General features: G+C 43.2%; 1 protein-coding gene across 2 annotated transcripts in view; it reads left to right on the top strand.

Moving 5' to 3' along the window:
* LOC106592751 (synaptotagmin-7) overlaps positions 1-18913 on the top strand; it is a 391227-nt gene that overhangs the window by 292033 nt on the left and 80281 nt on the right. The window contains exon 3 of one of the 2 annotated variants that reach the window (XM_045705959.1): positions 8335-8472. The exons of the other annotated variant lie outside the window; for it this stretch is intronic. Coding sequence (XP_045561915.1) covers positions 8335-8472 — 138 coding nt within the window. The remainder of the gene's footprint in view (positions 1-8334; positions 8473-18913) is intronic. 2 annotated transcript variants of the gene reach the window in all.

Genomic DNA, 18913 nt, shown 5'->3' with positions numbered 1-18913 from the left:
GAGAGAGGTGGAGAGAGAGAGAGAGAGTGGTGGAGAGAGAGAGAGAGAGGTGGTGGAGAGAGAGAGAGAGAGGTGGTGAGAGAGAGAGAGAGAGGGGTGGAGAGAGAGAGAGAGAGTGTGGAGAGAGAGAGAGAGAGTGTGGTGGAGAGAGAGAGAGTGTGGTGGAGAGAGAGAGGGTGGTGGAGAGAGAGAGAGGGAGTGGAGAGAGAGAGGGTGGTGGAGAGAGAGAGAGTGGTGGAGAGAGGGGAGATGGTGGAGAGAGAGAGGGATGGTAGAGAGAGAGAGAGGGTGGAGAGAGAGAGAGAGAGTGGTGGAGAGAGGGGGTTGGTGGAGAGAGAGAGAGGTTGGTGGAGAGAGAGAGAGTGGTGGAGAGAGAGAGAGTGTGGTTGAGAGAGAGAGAGTGGTGGAAAGAGAGAGGGTGGTGTAGAGAGAGAGAGGGTGGTGGAGAGAGAGAGAGGGTGGTTGAGCGAGACAGAGAGGGTGTCGGAGTGAGAGAGAGGGTGGTGTAGAGAGAGAGGGTGGTGGAGAGAGAGAGAGGGTGGTTGAGCGAGACAGAGAGGGTGTCGGAGTGAGAGAGGGGGTGGTGGAAGAGAGAGAGGGTGGTGGAGAGAGAGAGGGTGGTGAGAGAGAGAGAGAGAGAGGGTGTCGGAGTGAGAGAGGAGGTGGTAGAAAGAGAGAGAGGGTGGTGGAGAGAGAGAGGGTGGTGGAGAGAGAGAGAGAGTGGTGGATAGAGAGAGGGTGAGAGAGAGAGAGGGTGGTGGAGAGGGAGAGAGGGTGGTGGAGAGAGAGAGTGGTGGAGAGAGAGAGAGTGGTGGAGAGAGAGTGAGGTTGGTAGAGAGAGAGAGAGAGAGTGTGGAGAGAGAGAGGGTGGTGGAGAGAGAGAGGGTGGTGGAGAGAGAGAGGGTGGTGGAGAGGGAGAGAGGGTGGTGGAGAGAGAGAGAGGGTGGTGGAGAGAGGGAGAGGGTGGTGGAGAGGGAGAGAGAGAAGTGTGGTGGAGAGAGAGAGAGTGTGGTGGAGAGAGAGAGGGTGGTGGAGAGAGAGAGAGAGAGAGAGGGGGTAATGGAGAGAGAGAGGGTGGTGGAGACAGAGAGAGTGTGGTGGAGAGATCGAGAGGGTGGTGGAGAGAGAGAGGGGGTCATGGAGAGAGAGAGGGTGGTGGAGAGAGAGAGGGTGGTGGAGAGAGAGAGAGGGTGGTGGAGAGAGAGAGGGTGGTGGAGAGAGAGAGGGTGGTGGAGAGAGAGAGGGGGTGGTGGAGAGAGAGGGTGGTGGAGAGAGAGAGAGTGTGGTGGAGAGAGAGAGAGGGTGGTGGAAAGGGAGAGACTGTGGAGAGAGAGAGAGGGTGGTAGAGAGAGAGAGAGGGTGGTGGAGAGAGGGAGGGAGTGGTGGAGAGAGAGAGAGAGAGGGTGGTGGAAAGGGAGAGAGGGTGTTGGAGAGAGAGAGGGTGGTGGAGAGAGAGAGAGGTGGTGAGAGAGGGAGGGGGTGTTGGAGAGAGGGAGAGTGTGGTGGAGAGAGGGAGAGGGTGGTGGAGAGAGAGATAGGGTGGTGGAGAGAGGGAGAGGGTCATGGCGAGAGAGAGGATGGTGGAGAGAGAGGGGGTGGGGAGAGAGAGGGAGGGGTGGTGGAGAGAGAGAGAGGTGCTGGTGGAGAGAGAGGAGGGTGGTGGAGAGAGGGAGGGGGGGAGAGAGAGGGTGGTGGAGAGAGAGAGGGGGTGGTGGAGAAAGAGAGAGGGTGGTGGAGAGAGTGAGGGTGGTGGAGAGAGAGAGAGAGAGGGGTGGTGGAGAGGAAGAGAGGGGTGGAGAGAGAGAGGGTGGTGGAGAGAGAGAGAGTGTGGTGAGAGAGGGAGGGGGTGGTGGAGAGACGGGGGTGGTGGAGAGAGGGAGAGTGTGGTGGAGAGAGAGAGGGTGGTGGAGAGAGGGAGAGGGTGGGGGAGAGAGGGAGGGGTGGAGAGAGAGAGGGAGAGAGGGTGGTGGAGAGGGAGAGGAGGGTGGTGGAGAGAGGGAAGGGTGGTGGAGAGAGAGGGTGGTGGAGAGAGGGAGGGGGTGGTGGAGAAAGAGAGAGGGTGGTGGAGAGAGAGAGGGTGGTGGAGAGAGAGAGAGGGGTGGTGGAGAGGGAGAGAGGGGGTGGAGAGAGGGAGGGGGTGGTGGAGAGAGGGGGTGTGGTGGAGAGAGAGAGGGTGGTGGAGAGACAGAGAGGGGGTGGAGAGTGAGAGAGAGGGGGTGGTGGAGAGGGAGAGGGGGGTTGAAGAGAGAGAGAGAGGACGATGGGGGGAATATTTTTTGTAGTAGAACTCTTTTAACTAAAGTCCCTGATCCTAACACGCTAGTTATTAACTGTAGCTAACAGATATCTGTTATGTACTGGTACTGTCATGTTATGTACTGGTAGTGTCATGTTATGTACTGTTACTTTCATGTTATGTACTGGTACTGTCATGTTATGTACTGGTACTGTCATGTTATGTACTGGTACTGTCATGTTATGTACTGTTACTGTCATGTTATGTACTGTTACTGTCATGTTATGTACTGGTAGTGTCATGTTATGTACTGGTACTGTCCTGTTATGTACTGGTACTGTCATGTTATGTACTGGTACTGTCATGTTATGTACTGTTACTGTCATGTTATGTACTGGTACTGTCATGTTATGTACTGGTACTGTCATGTTATGTACTGGTACTGTCATGTTATGTACTGTTACTGTCATGTTATGTACTGTTACTGTCATGTTATGTACTGTTACTGTCATGTTATGTACTGTACTGTCATGTTATGTACTGGTAGTGTCATGTTATGTACTGGTACTGTCATGTTATGTACTGTTACTTTCATGTTATGTACTGGTAGTGTCATGTTATGTACTGGTACTGTCATGTTATGTACTGGTACTGTCATGTTATGTACTGTTACTGTCATGTTATGTACTGGTACTGTCATGTTATGTACTGTTACTGTCATGTTATGTACTGTACTGTCATGTTATGTACTGGTACTGTCATGTTATGTACTGTTACTGTCATGTTATGTACTGGTACTGTCATGTTATGTACTGTTACTTTCATGTTATGTACTGGTAGTGTCATGTTATGTACTGTTACTGTCATGTTATGTACTGTTACTGTCATGTTATGTACTGTTACTTTCATGTTATGTACTGTACTGTCCTGTTATGTACTGTTACTGTCATGTTATGTACTGGTAGTGTCCTGTTATGTACTGTTACTGCCATGTTATGTACTGTACTGTCATGTTATGTACTTACTGTCATGTTATGTACTGGTACTGTCATGTTATGTACTGTTACTGTCATGTTATGTACTGGTACTGTCCTGTTATGTACTGTTACTGCCATGTTATGTACTGGTACTGTCCTGTTATGTACTGTTACTGTCATGTTATGTACTGGTACTGTCATGTTATGTACTGGTACTGTCATGTTATGTACTGTTACTGTCATGTTATGTACTGGTACTGTCCTGTTATGTACTGTTACTGTCATGTTATGTACTGGTACTGTCCTGTTATGTACTGTTACTGCCATGTTATGTACTGGTACTGTCATGTTATGTACTGTTACTGTCATGTTATGTACTGTTACTGTCCTGTTATGTACTGTTACTGTCATGTTATGTACTGTACTGTCATGTTATGTACTGTTACTGTCCTGTTATGCACTGTTACTGTCATGTTATGTACTTACTGTCATGTTATGTACTGGTACTGCCATGTTATGTACTGGTACTGTCATAGGGAGGTAGGGCTGACAACAAGAAGATAGAACAGAGGTCGGGCTGACAACAGGAAGAGAGAACAGAGGTAGGGCTGACAACAGGAAGAGAGAACAGAGGTCGGGCTGACAACAGGAAGAGAGAACAGAGGTAGGGCTGACAACAGGAAGAGAGAACAGAGGTAAGGCTGACAACAGGAAGAGAGAACAGAGGTAGGGCTGACAACAGGAAGAGAGAACAGAGGTAGGGCTGACAACAGGAAGAGAGAACAGAGGTAGGGCTGACAACAGGAAGAGAGAACAGAGGTAAGGCTGACAACAGGAAGAGAGAACAGAGGTAAGGCTGACGACAGGAAGAGAGAACAGAGGTAAGGCTGACAACAGGAAGAGAAGGAAGAGAAGAAAGAGGGGAGTTATGAGAGCAGAGAGCTGGTCAAGTCCTAAAACCTAAGAGAGGAATGGGGGACGGAGGGATGAAGGAAAGGGATTTAAAGAGAGAGGGAGTGTCATTGCGGAATAGAGTAGAAGAAAAGAAAGGGATAGTGAAGGAGGGAGAGAGGAGAGAGAGAGAGGAGAGAGAGGGAGGGAGAGAGAGAGAGGGTGAGAGATAGGAGAGAGAGGAGAGAGAGAGAGAGAGAGAGAGAGAGAGAGGAGAGAGCGGGAGAGAGAGAGAGAGAGAGGAGAGAGAGAGAGAGTGGGAGAGAGAGAGAGTGCAGTGACCCAGAAAACGTTGACACACACCAAGCACCTCAGGAAACTGTGACACTTAAATAGAAACAATCAGCTAGTCCTGACCTCCTTAATGAGGCTTAATGAAACCTCAACTCTGGAGGAAGGAGAGAGACATGGAGAGAGAGAGAAGGAGAGGGAGAGGAGAGAGAGAGAAGGAGAGGGACAAGGTGAGTGAGGAGAGAGAGAGAGAAGGAGAGGGACAAGGTGAGTGAGGAGAGAGAGAGAGAGATGGAGAGGGACAAGGTGAGTGAGGGGAGAGAGTGAGACATGGAGAAGGACAAGGTGAGTGAGGGGAGAGAGAGATGGAGGGGGACAAGGTGAGTGAGGGGAGAGAGAGATAGAGAGGGACAAGGTGAGTGAGGAGAGAGAGAGATAGAGAGGGACAAGGTGAGTGAGGAGAGAGAGAGAAGGAGAGGGACAAGGTGAGTGAGGAGGGAGAGAGAGAGAGATGGAGAGGGACAAGGTGAGTGAGGAGAGAGAGAGATGGAGAGGGACAAGGTGAGTGAGGAGAGAGAGAGAGATGGAGAGGGACAAGGTGAGTGAGGAGAGAGAGAGATGGAGAGGGACAAGGTGAGTGAGGAGAGAGAGAGATAGAGAGGGACAAGGTGAGTGAGGAGAGAGAGAGAAGGAGAGGGACAAGGTGAGTGAGGAGGAGAGAGAGAGATGGAGAGGGACAAGGTGAGTGAGGAGAGAGAGAGATGGAGAGGGACAAGGTGAGTGAGGAGAGAGAGAGAGATGGAGAGGGACAAGGTGAGTGAGGAGAGAGAGAGAGATGGAGAGGGACAAGGTGAGTGAAGAGAGAGAGAGAAGGAGGGACAAGGTGAGTGAGGAGAGAGAGAGAGAGAGAGATGGAGAGGGACAAGGTGAGTGAGGAGAGAGAGAGATGGAGAGGGACAAGGTGAGTGAGGAGAGAGAGAGATAGAGAGGGACAAGGTGAGTGAGGAGAGAGAGAGAGAGAGATGGAGAGGGACAAGGTGAGTGAGGAGAGAGAGAGATGGAGAGGGACAAGGTGAGTGAGGAGAGAGAGAGATGGAGAGGGACAAGGTGAGTGAGGAGAGAGAGATGGAGAGGGACAAGGTGAGTGAGGAGAGAGAGAGAGAGAGAGAGATGGAGAGGGACAAGGTGAGTGAGGAGAGAGAGAGATGGAGAGGGACAAGGTGAGTGAGGAGAGAGAGAGAGAGAGATGGAGAGGGACAAGGTGAGTGAGGAGAGAGAGAGAGATGGAGAGGGACAAGGTGAGTGAGGAGAGAGAGAGATGGAGAGGGACAAGGTGAGTGAGGAGAGAGAGAGAGATGGAGAGGGACAAGGTGAGTGAGGAGAGAGAGAGGGAGAGGGACAAGGTGAGTGAGGAGAGAGAGAGAGAGAGAGAGATGGAGAGGGACAAGGTGAGTGAGGAGAGAGAGAGATGGAGAGGGACAAGGTGAGTGAGGAGAGAGAGAGAGAGAGATGGAGAGGGACAAGGTGAGTGAGGAGAGAGAGAGAGATGGAGAGGGACAAGGTGAGTGAGGAGAGAGAGAGATGGAGAGGGACAAGGTGAGTGAGGGGAGAGAGAGAGATGGAGAGGGACAAGGTGAGTGAGGAGAGAGAGAGATGGAGAGGGACAAGGTGAGTGAGGAGAGAGAGAGAGATGGAGAGGGACAAGGTGAGTGAGGAGAGAGAGATGGAGAGGGACAAGGTGATTGAGGAGAGAGAGAGATAGAGATGGAGAGGGACAAGGTGAGTGAGGAGAGAGAGAGAGAAGGAGAGGGACAAGGTGAGTGAGGGGAGAGAGAGAGATGCTGGATGAAGAAGGTGAGTCTTGAGGGATTGCAGAAGGCAGAGATTAAATTACTGAATAAATTACTCTAGGGTGTAGGGTGTGTGTATCTCTGTAGGGTGTGTGTGTCTCTGTAGGGTGTGTGTGTCTCTGTAGGGTGTGTGTGTCTCTGTAGGGTGTGTGTGTCTCTGTAGGGTGTGTGTGTCTCTATAGGGTGTGTGTGTCTCTGTAGGGTGTGTGTGTCTCTGTAGGGTGTGTGTGTGTGTCTCTGTAGGGTGTGTGTGTGTGTCTGTCTCTGTGGGTGTGTGTGTGTGTGTGTGTGTGTGTGTGTGTGTGTGTGTGTGTATGCCAGTGTGTATGTGTTGCTACATACAGTATGAGTTGTGTAGAATACCACAGTCATCACCACAGCATCAATGCCTAGGTAATTACTACTATTTAACATTAGAATATATAACATGTGTAACTGTATTAATTCATTACTCTATAAGAATCTTAAACTAGCTGGAGCTTTTCTCCAACTCAGTCCTGTTGTAATATCCCTCCCTGGATCAGACACAGCACTATGGGGGACTAATAGGCCTTATTCACACGGCGGCCATGAACTAATCTCTTGTGGACAGACACATTGTAACATAAATGGTATCGTAGCGTCTGTCAACAGACTTTGGGATGCGAGGACTAAAAAAGAACTGGAGACTTCACTAGTTTCCTTTAGTATCTTTTGTCATATGCAATTATGCAATATTTTATTTCTGGGTGTCCTAGATTATTCATTGACTAACGATTGTCTACACGATAGTCGTCTAGGATTAAATGTTTAGCTGTGAATAAGGGCTGTGGCAGAGGTGTCAAACACAATTCCTGGAGGGCCCTGAGTCTGCTGCATGGCTTTCGTTATTACCTTTTCATTTGTGTCGAATTAAGACCTAGACAACCCTGTAAGGAGAGTTCCTATCTAATCAGTTACCTAGACAACCAGGTAAGGAGAGTTCCTATCTAATCAGTGACCTAGACAACCAGGTAAGGAGAGTTCCTATCTAATCAGTTACCTAGACAACCAGGTAAGGAGAGTTCCTATCTAATCAGTTACCTAGACAACCAGGTAAGGAGAGTTCCTAACTAATCAGTGACCTAGACAACCAGGTAAGGAGAGTTCCTATCTAATCAGTTACCTAGACAACCAGGTAAGGAGAGTTCCTATCTAATCAGTTACCTAGACAACCAGGTAAGGAGAGTTCTTATCTAATCAGTTACCTAGACAACCATGTAAGGAGAGTTCCTATCTAATCAGTTACCTAGACAACCCTGTAAGGAGAGTTCCTATCTAATCAGTTACCTAGACAACCAGGTAAGGAGAGTTCCTATCTAATCAGTGACCTAGACAACCAGGTAAGGAGAGTTCCTATCTAATCAGTTACCTAGACAACCAGGTAAGGAGAGTTCCTATCTAATCAGTTACCTAGACAACCCTGTAAGGAGATGCTGGACTCAGTCTTCCAGGTAGTGAGTTTGACACCGCTGGGTTGAAGGTGGTCTGTCTTCTAAACCTTTTTCTCCTCTGACTAGTTATCTGTGTTCTCTTATATGATCTCTCTGTTTTCTGCTGTCTCTCTGTGTTCTCTCATATAATCTCTCTGTTTTCTGCTGTCTCTCTGTGTTCTCTCATATAATCTCTCTGTTTTCTGCTGTCTCTCTGTGTTCTCTTATATGATCACTCTGTTTTCTGCTGTCTCTCTGTGTTCTCTCATATAATCTCTCTGTTTTCTGCTGTCTCTCTGTGTTCTCTCATATAATCTCTCTGTTTTCTGCTGTCTCTCCTTTTTTCTTCCTGTTCTCTCTCTTTTTATAATTTTATTAACCTCCTATGACCTCCTATGACCTCATATGACCTCCTATAACCTCCTATGACGATCTATGACCTATGACATCATATGACTTATCTATGACCTCGTATGACCTATCTATGACCTATCTATGACCTTTCTTTCTTCTCTTTCTCTATTCCCTCACTCCATGTCTCCTCGATTCCTTCCTTCCCTCTGCCCCGCGTCTCTCTCCTCCTCTTTCGCTCCGTCTCTCTCTCTCTCTCTCTGTTTGTCTGTTTTCCGGCTGGCCAGCGAAGGGAAGATGGTGGTTCTTTCTTTGGCTATTGGTTTGGCAGAGCAAGATGACTTTGCCAATATCCCTGATCCAATCACCTCCATGCAGGAAGCTCCAACAGCCAATCAGGAAGCACTTCCTCCTCCTGACAAGAGGTACCAGTCACAGTGTGAGAGAGGTGTGTGTGTGTGTGTGTGTGTGTGTGTGTGTGTGTGTGTGTGTGTGTGTGTGTGTGTGTGTATGTGTGAGATGTGGTGAGAGAGAGCTGTGTGTATGTGTGTGCGTGTGTGTGCGTGTGCGTGTGAGAGAGAGAGAGAGAGAATGGGGGTAGAAAATGAAACTTTGGAGTGTGTGAGAGTGATATGTGGTTTTGGTAGGTATAGTCAGTACAGTGACGTGTGTGTTGGGTGAGAAACGGACGGACAGGAAGCAGAACGATGTGAAGGGTTTGGGTGAGAGTCTATGACTAGTTAGTAGCGAGCAAGCTGTTGTCTACTGTTGTGTCACCTGTAAAAGAAGATGTGTTAGGATGACGATATACCTCATCCAGAGAGATAATTAAATGATCCTATAAGGATGACGGTAGACCTACCTCATCCAGAGAGATAATTAAATGATCCTATAAGGATGACGGTAGACCTACCTCATCCAGAGAGATAATTAAATGATCCTATAAGGATGACGGTAGACCTACCTCATCCAGAGAGATAATCATATGATCCTATAAGGATGACGGTAGACCTACCTCATCCAGAGAGATAATTAAATGATCCTATAAGGATGACAGTAGACCTACCTCATTCATAGAGATAATTATATGATCCTATAAGGATGAAGGTAGACCTACCTCATCCAGAGAGATAATTATATGATCCTATAAGGATGATGGTAGACCTACCTGTAGACCTCATCCAGAGAGATAATTATATGATCCTATAAGGATGACAGTAGACCTACCTCATCCAGAGAGATAATTATATGATCCTATAAGGATGACAGTAGGCCTACCTCATCCAGAGAGATAATTATGGATGTGGAGGTCCTGGGCTGTCGTGGTTACATGTGGGCTGCTGTTGTGTGGCCAGTTGGACATACTGAAAAATTCTCTAAAACAACTTTGGAGGCGGCTTATGGTAGAGAAATGAACATTCAATTATCTGGCAACAGCTCTTGTGGACATTCCTGCAGTCAGAATGCCAATTGCACGCTCCCTCAAAACTGTGTGACAAATGTGACGAAACTGCACATTTTAGAGTGGCCTTTTATTGTCCTCAGCACAAGGTGCACCTGAGTAATGATGTTTAATCAGCTTCATGATATGCCATACCTGTCAAGTGTATGGACTACCTTGGCCAAGGAGAAATGCTTACTAACAGGAATGTAAACAAATTTGTGCAGAACATTTGAGAGGAACAAGCTTTTTGTGCGTATGTAAAATATCTGGGATCTTTTGGGACCAACACTTTACATGTTGCGTTTATATTTTTGTTCGGTATAGTTGTTTCAACTAATTATTATTAAGTAACTGAATCCACACTATTTGCTATCCCCCCCAAAAAATTGTTGACCAAACTTAGCTCCAACTTGAGAAAACATACGCAAAAATTCATTCAACACAAAATTATGTTTTTGCTCAACTTGTCTCATATATTCATTCAACTACTACATTTTATTTGGGCATATTACCTAAAAAAAGGTTTTGGAATTACTTACACATACACAGTGCTTTTAACATACAATGTTTTCAACATATCTGACATGCATTGACATGATTACATTGTGAATGTTCATTTATACAGTAATTATTATTCAACATGTCCTCACCTAGGATTTGAACTCACAACCTCTTGGTTCACGACATTCCAATCTTCCTGTTATGCTACAATGTCTTTGTCAATAATTAATTTTTTAATATTCTCTCATCATTGATTTGATTTATTTCAGTAATTTTAGGTTTTTCTGTATAATTTTCTAATGTTCTTGGGGCATATTACTCTGTTTTGATGTTACACCTTAATCATTATGATAAAAATAATAGTTTTTCTTGAGTGTACTTTTAACAGAGCTGAGATTTAGTAAAACAGTTAAAAGCCCAGATAAGGACATGTTGAATTTGAATTACTGTATACATGCACATTGTCAACGTGTGTCGACTATGTCAGTTGAAATCGTTGTATGTTAAAAGCACTGTGTGTGTGTAACTACTTCCACAGTCTATTTTAGTGAATTAGCCCAGATAATAATGTATAGTTGAAGTAAAAGTTGAGCAAACACATCATTTTAAATTGAAAGTTTGGAGCTAAGTTTGGCCCAACATTTTTTTTTTCAATTAACACCTGGACCGAAAAGTTGAGTAAACAAAAACAAACACTGTGGAAACAGTTACTTAATAATAATTGGTTGAAACAACTCGATGTTTTTTGACAGTGTAGAGGTGTTGTTTGTTTGTATTGTATATATGCTGTGACGTTGTGAGACCACAGCAAGGCATTGAGATGACTCATAGATCAGGCAGACAAGGAGAACCCAGCAAGGCAATGAGAAGACTGGTAGAACAGGCAGTCAAGGAGACCCCAGCAAGACAATGAGATGACTGGTAGAACAGGTAGTCAAGGAGACCCCAGCAAGACAATGAGATGACTGGTAGAACAGGCAGTCAAGGAGACCCCAGCAAGACAATGAGATGACTGGTAGAACAGGTAGTCAAGGAGACCTAGCAAGGCAATGAGAAGACTGGTAGAACAGGCAGTCAAGGAGACCTAGCAAGGCAATGAGAAGACTGGTAGAACAGGTAATCAAGGATACCCCAGCAAGACAATGAGATGACTGGTAGAACAGGTAGTCAAGGAGAACCCAGCAAGGCAATGAGATGACTGGTAGAACAGGAGGTCAAGGTGAAAATAGGAAGAGAAGCCCAAAATAGGTTCGTCGTAAAAGCAGTAGTAAAGAGGATAAAGCAGTAGTAATAATAAAGCAGTAGTAATAATAAAGCAGTAGTAAAGAGAATAAAGCAGTAGTAAAGAGGATAAAGCAGTAGTAAAGAGGATAAAGCAGTAGTAATAATAAAGCAGTAGTAAAGAGGATAAAGCAGTAGTAAAGAGGATAAAGCAGTAGGAAAGAAGATAAAGCAGTAGTAATAATAAAGCAGTAGTAAAGAGGATAAAGCAGTAGTAAAGAGGATAAAACAGTAGTAAAGAGGATAAAGCAGTAGTAAAGAGGATAAAGTAGTAGTAAAGAGGATAAAGCAGTAGTAATAATAAAGCAGTAGTAAAGAGGATAAAGCAGTAGTAAAGAGGATAAAGCAGTAGTAAAGAATATAAAGCAGTAGTAATAATAAAGCAGTAGTAATAATAAAGCAGTAGTAAAGAGGATAAAGCAGTAGTAATAATAAAGCAGTAGTAAAGAGGATAAAGCAGTAGTAAAGAGGATAAAGCAGTAGTAATAATAAAGCAGTAGTAATAATAAAGCAGTAGTAAAGAGGATAAAGTAGCAGTAAAGAGGATAAAGCAGTAGTAATAATAAAGCAGTAGTAATAATAAAGCAGTAGTAAAGAGGATAAAGCAGTAGTAAAGAGGATAAAGCAGTAGTAATAATAAAGCAGTAGTAAAGAGGATAAAGCAGTAGTAAAGAGGATAAAACAGTAGGAAAGAAGATAAAGCAGTAGTAATAATAAAGCAGTAGTAAAGAGGATAAAGCAGTAGTAAAGAGGATAAAACAGTAGTAATAATAAAGCAGTAGTAAAGAGGATAAAGCAGTAGTAAAGAGGATAAAGCAGTAGTAATAATAAAGCAGTAGTAATAATAAAGCAGTAGTAAAGAGGATAAAGTAGCAGTAAAGAGGATAAAGCAGTAGTAATAATAAAGCAGTAGTAATAATAAAGCAGTAGTAAAGAGGATAAAGCAGTAGTAACGAGGATAAAGCAGTAATAATAATAAAGCAGTAGTAAAGAGGATAAAGCAGTAGTAAAGAGGATAAAACAGTAGTAATAATAAAGCAGTAGTAAAGAGGATAAAGCAGTAGTAAAGAGGATAAAGCAGTAGTAAAGAGGATAAAGTAGTAGTAATAATAAAGCAGTAGTAATAATAAAGCAGTAGTAAAGAGGATAAAACAGTAGTAAAGAGGATAAAGCAGTAGTAAAGAGGATAAATCAGTAGTAAAGAGGATAAATCAGTAGTAAAGAGGATAAAGCAGTAGTAAAGAGGATAAAACAGCAGTAAAGTGGATAAAGTAGTAGTAAAGAGGATAAAGCAGTAGTAAAGAGCAGCATTGAGAGTCCATAAGAGAGTCTGCATAAGAGAGTCTGCATAAGAGGCATCTGCTAAGTGACTCACATGAAATCCTACATTAGTATTCTGTTATCATCCTACATTAGTATTCTGTTATCATCCTACATTAGTTTTTCTCTATTTCTTCTCTCTTCTATTGTTGACTTCCTCTCCCCCTTGACATTTACAGAGCCTTCAGAAAGTGTGAACACCCCTTGACTTTTTCCACATTGAATTCCGTTTTTTTTTTGTCACTGGTCTACACACAATACCCCATAATGTCAAAGTGGAATTATGTTAAGTCAATAAGTATTCAACTCCTTTGTTATGGCAAGCCTAAATAAGTTAGCAAGGCTATGCTCACTGAGTCTGTACATAGTCAAAGCTTTCCTTAAGTTTGGGTCAGTCACAGTGGTCAGGTATTCTGCCAGTGTGTACTCTCTGTTTTGGGCCAAATAGCATTCTAGTTTGCAAAATTTTTGTTGTTGATTATTTCTAATGTGTCACTTAATTACCTTCTTGTTTTCTCATGATTTGGTTGTGTCTAATTGTGTTGCTGTCCTGATGCTCTGTGGGGTCTGTTTGTGTTTGTGAACATAGCCCCAGGACCAGTTTGCCTAGGTGACTCTTCTCCAGGTTAATCTCTCTATAGGTGATGGCTTTGTTATAGAAGGTTTGGGAATCACTTCCTTTTAGGTGGTTGTAGAATTTAACGGCTCTTTTCTGGATTTTGATAATTTAGCGGGTATCGGCCTAATTCTGCTCTGCATCCATTATTTGGTGTTCTACGTTGTACACAGAAGATATTTCGCAGAATTCTGCATGCAGAGTCTCAATTTGGTGTTTGTCCCATTTTGTGAATTCTTGGTTGGTGACCTCACAACCATAAAGGGCAATAGGTTATATAACTGATTTAAGTATTTTTAGCCAGATCCTAATTGGTATGTTGAATTTTATGTTCCTTTTTATGGCACAGAAGGCCCTTCTTGCCTTGTCTCTCAGATCGTTCACAGTTTTGTGGACGTTACCTGTGGTGCTGATGTTTAGGCTGAGGTATGTATAGTTTTTTGTGTGCTCCAGGGCAACGGTGTCTAGATGGAATTTGTATTTGTGGTCCTGGGAACTGGACCTGTTTTGGAACACCATTATTTATGTCTTACTGAGGTTTACTGTCAGGGCTCAGGTCTGACAGAATCTGTGCAGAAGATCTAGGTGCTGCTGTAGGCCCTCCTTGGTTGGGGACAGAAGCACCAGATCATCAGCAAATAGTAGACATTTGACCCCAGATTCTAGTAGGGTGAGGCAGGGTGCTGCAGACTGTTCTAGTGCCTCGCAAATTCGTTGATATATATGTTGAAGAGGGTGGGGCTTAACCTGCATCCCTGTCTCACCCCACGGCCCTGTGGAAAGAAATGTGTGTGTTTTTTTTGCCAATTTTAACCTCACACTTGTTGTTTGTGTACATAGATTTTATAATGTATGTTTTTCCTGTAACACCACGTTCCATCAATTAGTATAGCAGACCCTCATGTCAAATTGAGTCAAAAGCTTTTTTGAAATCAACAAAGCATGAGAAGACTTTGCCTTTGTTTTGGTTTGTTTGTTTGTCAATTAGGGTGTGTAGGGTGAATACGTGGTCTGACGTACAGTCATTTGGTAAAAAGCCAATTTGACATTTGCTCAGTACATTGTTTTAGCTGAGGAAATGTATGAGTCTTCTGTTAATGATAATGCAGAGGATTTACCCTTGGTTGCTGTTGACTCATGTCCCACGGTAGTTATTGGGGTCAAATTTGTCTCCACTTTTGTGGATTTAGATGATCAGTCCTTGGTTCCAAATATTGGGGAAGATGCCAGACCTAAGGACCTAAGGATTATGTTAAAGTATAGCCAATCTCTCTCTCTCCATCACTCCACAGAGAGTTACCCAGAGAGTCTTCTCATTATTCAGGAACATAGTCACTTATGTAAACACACTGAACTACGTTGAACCACACTGCTATAAATAGGCTTTTTCGTTCCTCGGCAGACAACTCACACACCAAAGAGAAGCAGCCCAAATATCGAAATATCTCGGAGGATTTCCAGACATCCAAGAGTTTCTTGGCTGTCTGCTTTTTATCTGTTATATAGATAAAAGCATCCCCCACACCCAAATGGTAATTCAGGTCATTTTTGTAACTCGTCTTCGGTAGCTCATTTAGTCTGGCGTCTTTTCTATTCAAAATAAATATATGTGTTACTCATTAGGACTGACAACTAAGGTACAGAGAGTTGTAAGGACCACTCTCTGTACCGTGATAGAACACTGTGATGTCATATGGACACAGCACATACACACTCCATCTTCCTGCTGTCAGCTGACTGAGTCAGAGCCAGAGTGTAGTCACGTGTTTGGCTCTCTGCTAAATACACACACACACATACACACACACACAGGCATACACACTTGCACACGCACATACACACACAGTTTCCCCTGGAGACTAATTAGGCCATTTCAACTTGTTGACAAATTGGAGATAGTTAAGATAATGGCGCCACACTTTGAAAGGAAAATGGAGATTGAGGATCACGAATTAAGATTCCCTGTTATTCCTTGTCAAACCCAGTTATTTTTTAACCCATTCTGTTATAGCATGAACCTGAAGTGAACCTGACACATACAGAACTTGACCACTTGTGTTTATATAACAAGATCTTGGTTCACTAACAGGAAAGTTTCACTTACTATAAATGAGATATGTGGTTGTCGTACCTTAAGATTAATGCAATAACTGTAAATCACTCTGGATAAGAGCGTTTAGTAAATGGCTAAAATCTGAAATGTAACAGCTAGCTAACCTGCAGAGGTGGTTTTCCAGACACAGATTAAGCCTGTACTCCTGTACTAAAAAGCACTTTCGTTTGAGATACTCCATAGAGCATGCTTTTATTTCTGGACTAGGCTTAAAACCTCTTCAGCATCTGATCCCGTTAGCGGGATCAAAATCCAGCGAAAAATCATATCGCCAATTAGCATTAAAAAAATATCATAATTTTTATTAAAAAAAAATAATATATATTTTTTTTTTTTATAGATACACCTCTCCTGAATCGACCCACGTCGTCCGATTTCAAAAAGGTTTTACAGGAAAAGCAAATCATTAGATTATATTAGATGAGTCCATCGTAAAAAGCAGCTTCATAGCCATTTTCCGACCAACCACTTGCATCACATATAATCAATAAACAGCTAAATGCAGCACTAACCTTTTACAAACTTCATCAGATGGCACCCCTAGGACATCATGTTATACAATGCATGCATTCTTTTGTTCAATAAAGGTCATATTTATATATAAAAACAGCATTTTACATCTCTGTCTGACGTTGACTACCTAATTTCCCCTCAAAAGCGTCCCGGTAAACAATGCTACATTTCAATAAATTGCTATACTATAACGATTTTTTAAATGTATATTGTCAATCTAACATTTATAGATGAATATCTCTTGAGAACACCCGTCATACCAGATTTTAAATTAACTTTACTGGGTAATCACACTTTGCGATAAAAGGAGATGCGATACTCAGAAAATGAGCTAATATACAGAGCTCGGCGCCATCTTGGACGCAACAGTATGAACCATCTCATCTTGTATAATATTGTCAATAATCGCCTACCTTTAGTTGTCTTCATCAGAAAGCATCCCAGGTCCACAACAGATGTATTTTCGGTCAAAAAGTCCATACTTCACGTTCCATTAGCCTGATGTTGGTAGCGCGTCCTATGGCTCTCTCCAAGCGCAGCTCTGAAGTTCATAATAAAAGCAATCCTCGCGCATGTAGGTTCGTTCAAACATGTCAAACGTTGTATAAAATAAATCTTCAGGGCCTCTAACACCAAGAGAGCCAATAAGATTCGAGGGGGATGATGTCATGGCCTTTAAAACCGTTTCCAAAGGTGGGGGCAGACATGGCCGCCGGCGTCATAATGGTGATGGCCCATCCCCTGTGACCAATTTCAAACTCGTGTCATTCACTGAGTTTTGACTCTATAAGGCTCAAACCACTGTGAAAGGACTGGCGACATCTAGTGGAAGCAATAGGAAGTGCTCACTGAACCATGGTTAACGGTGTGATTAATAAGGAAAGATGAGAAGTCAAGTCCACAATTCAGAATTCCACTTCTTGTTTCAATCGGTCTCGGGGTTTTGACTGCCATTTGAGTTCTGTTATACTCACAGACACCATTCAAACAGTTTTAGAAACTTTAGAGTGTTTTCTATCCATATATAATAAGTATATGCATGCCCTATCTTCTGAGTTTGATTAGTAGGCCGTTGAAAATGGGAACGATTTTTTTTCAAAATGCGCTGTGGCGCCCCCTATCCTAGGGTATCCTCAATTAATCGCTGTTTGGGAAACCAGCCTTAAAGAAGTAATTTTTTTTTTTACAACCAAATCTAAATTTGTTATGTAAATGGTATGTTGTAGAAAGGTCCAGACACTTATTTAGGAAGAAAAAAGATTAACAGATGTTGTAAAAACACCCAAATACGTCCTTTTAGAAACAGAAACGCTCTCAGTATATCGATGCAGGTCTTTAGATGTTGTACACATAAAATTGTGTCTTTCCAAACTTTATCCGCAACGTTATATTCCCTTTTGTGCTTCTCGAGCCGTTTCCCCTATCCAGCTGTTCCATTCTCTGTGTAGCTTGATTCTACAGGTAACTGCCAAAATAAAGGAAATACCAACATAAAGTGTCTTAATAGGGTGTTGGGCCACCACCAACCGCCAGAACAGCTTCAATGCACATAGATTCTAGTGTCTGGAACTTCCTGTGTGGAAGCGCCTGCTTTTCAATATACTTTGTATCCCTTATTTAACTCAAGTGTTTCCTTTATTTTGGCAGTTACCTGTAGACAGGACCCAGAAGTATCGCTCAAGTCGTAACAAAAAGACACATAATATTGTGGATAATAACTTTGCATCACTATGCTGTGGGCTTTTAAAGTACGTATTTGGGTATTTATTTTGTTGATTCGTTTGTTCAGGGTTTTTTTAAAGTGAAATTGTAACAAGAAGTGTCTGGACCCTTCTATAACATGCCATTGACATCATAAAATAGAGATTTTCAAAGATTTTTTGAAGCGGTCTGCAATCTGGATATGTGTCAAACTCTTAGTTTCTCAGACCCAGATGAAGCTTTTTAGCCCAGGACTAGGTTTAGTCTGTGTCCGGGAAACTGTCTCGTAGTGTCTGGTTTAAGTACAAAGATGTCTTGTGTACTCTTCCCCTCCCTCTGTCAGTCTCTATGGTTTCATTAAAGAGAACACCAAACCCAGCCAGTTGTGTCTGTCACACACACACACACACATACACACACACACACATACACACACACACACACACACACATATACACATCACACACACACACACATATACACATACACATCACACACACACACACACACACACACACACACACACACACACACACACACACACACACACACACACACACACACACACACACACACACACACACACACACACACACACACACAGGGTTGGGTAGGTTACTTTCTAAATGTAATCCATTGAAGTTAGTTACCTGTCCAAAATTGTAATCAGTAACATACATTTTGGATTACCCCCCAACTCAGTAATGTTATTCAATTACTCCCACCTTAGGAATAGCAGGTTGGCATTTATTTTCATGAATGTTGTTCTGGAGGCAGCTCTGCAGAATGGTCACTAACTGGCACAGTCACAAAGTCATACAATCAGATTTTAAACCTAACCCTAACCTTAACCATACTGCTAACCCTAATGCCTAACCTTAACCATACTGCTAACCCTAATGCCTAACCCTGACCTTAACCATACTGCTAACCCTAATGCCTAACCTTAACCATACTGCTAACCCTAATGCCTAACCCTGACCTTAACCATACTGCTAACCCTAATGCCTAACCTTAACCATACTGCTAACCCTGATGCCTAACCCTAACCTTAACCATACTGCTAACCCTAATGCCTAATCCTAACCTTAAATTCAAAAAGAAAATGTTTGTTTTCATAAATTTTTACAAAATAGCCAATTTTGCAGCTGTCCCATCTAGGGGAAATTGCTCATTTCTGACTCACTCATTTCTGACAAGACTCATCCCAATTACCGCCAACCTGCTTAAGAGGCATTAGAAAAAGCCCAAAATAAATAGAACCAACTGAACAGCATCTTGCAGGATTTTCTAACCCATTGCTTTCCACTACAGATAATAATACGATTAGGCTTTACTGTAAGATATTGTATATCTTCAAATAAAAAACTGTCTGAT

The sequence above is a fragment of the Salmo salar genome, chromosome ssa23 (genome assembly GCF_905237065.1).
Source record: "Salmo salar chromosome ssa23, Ssal_v3.1, whole genome shotgun sequence".
In the NCBI taxonomy this organism is placed as follows: domain Eukaryota; kingdom Metazoa; phylum Chordata; class Actinopteri; order Salmoniformes; family Salmonidae; genus Salmo; species Salmo salar.
Note: the sequence above shows the minus strand (reverse complement) of the source record. Positions and strands in the feature narration are given on the sequence as shown.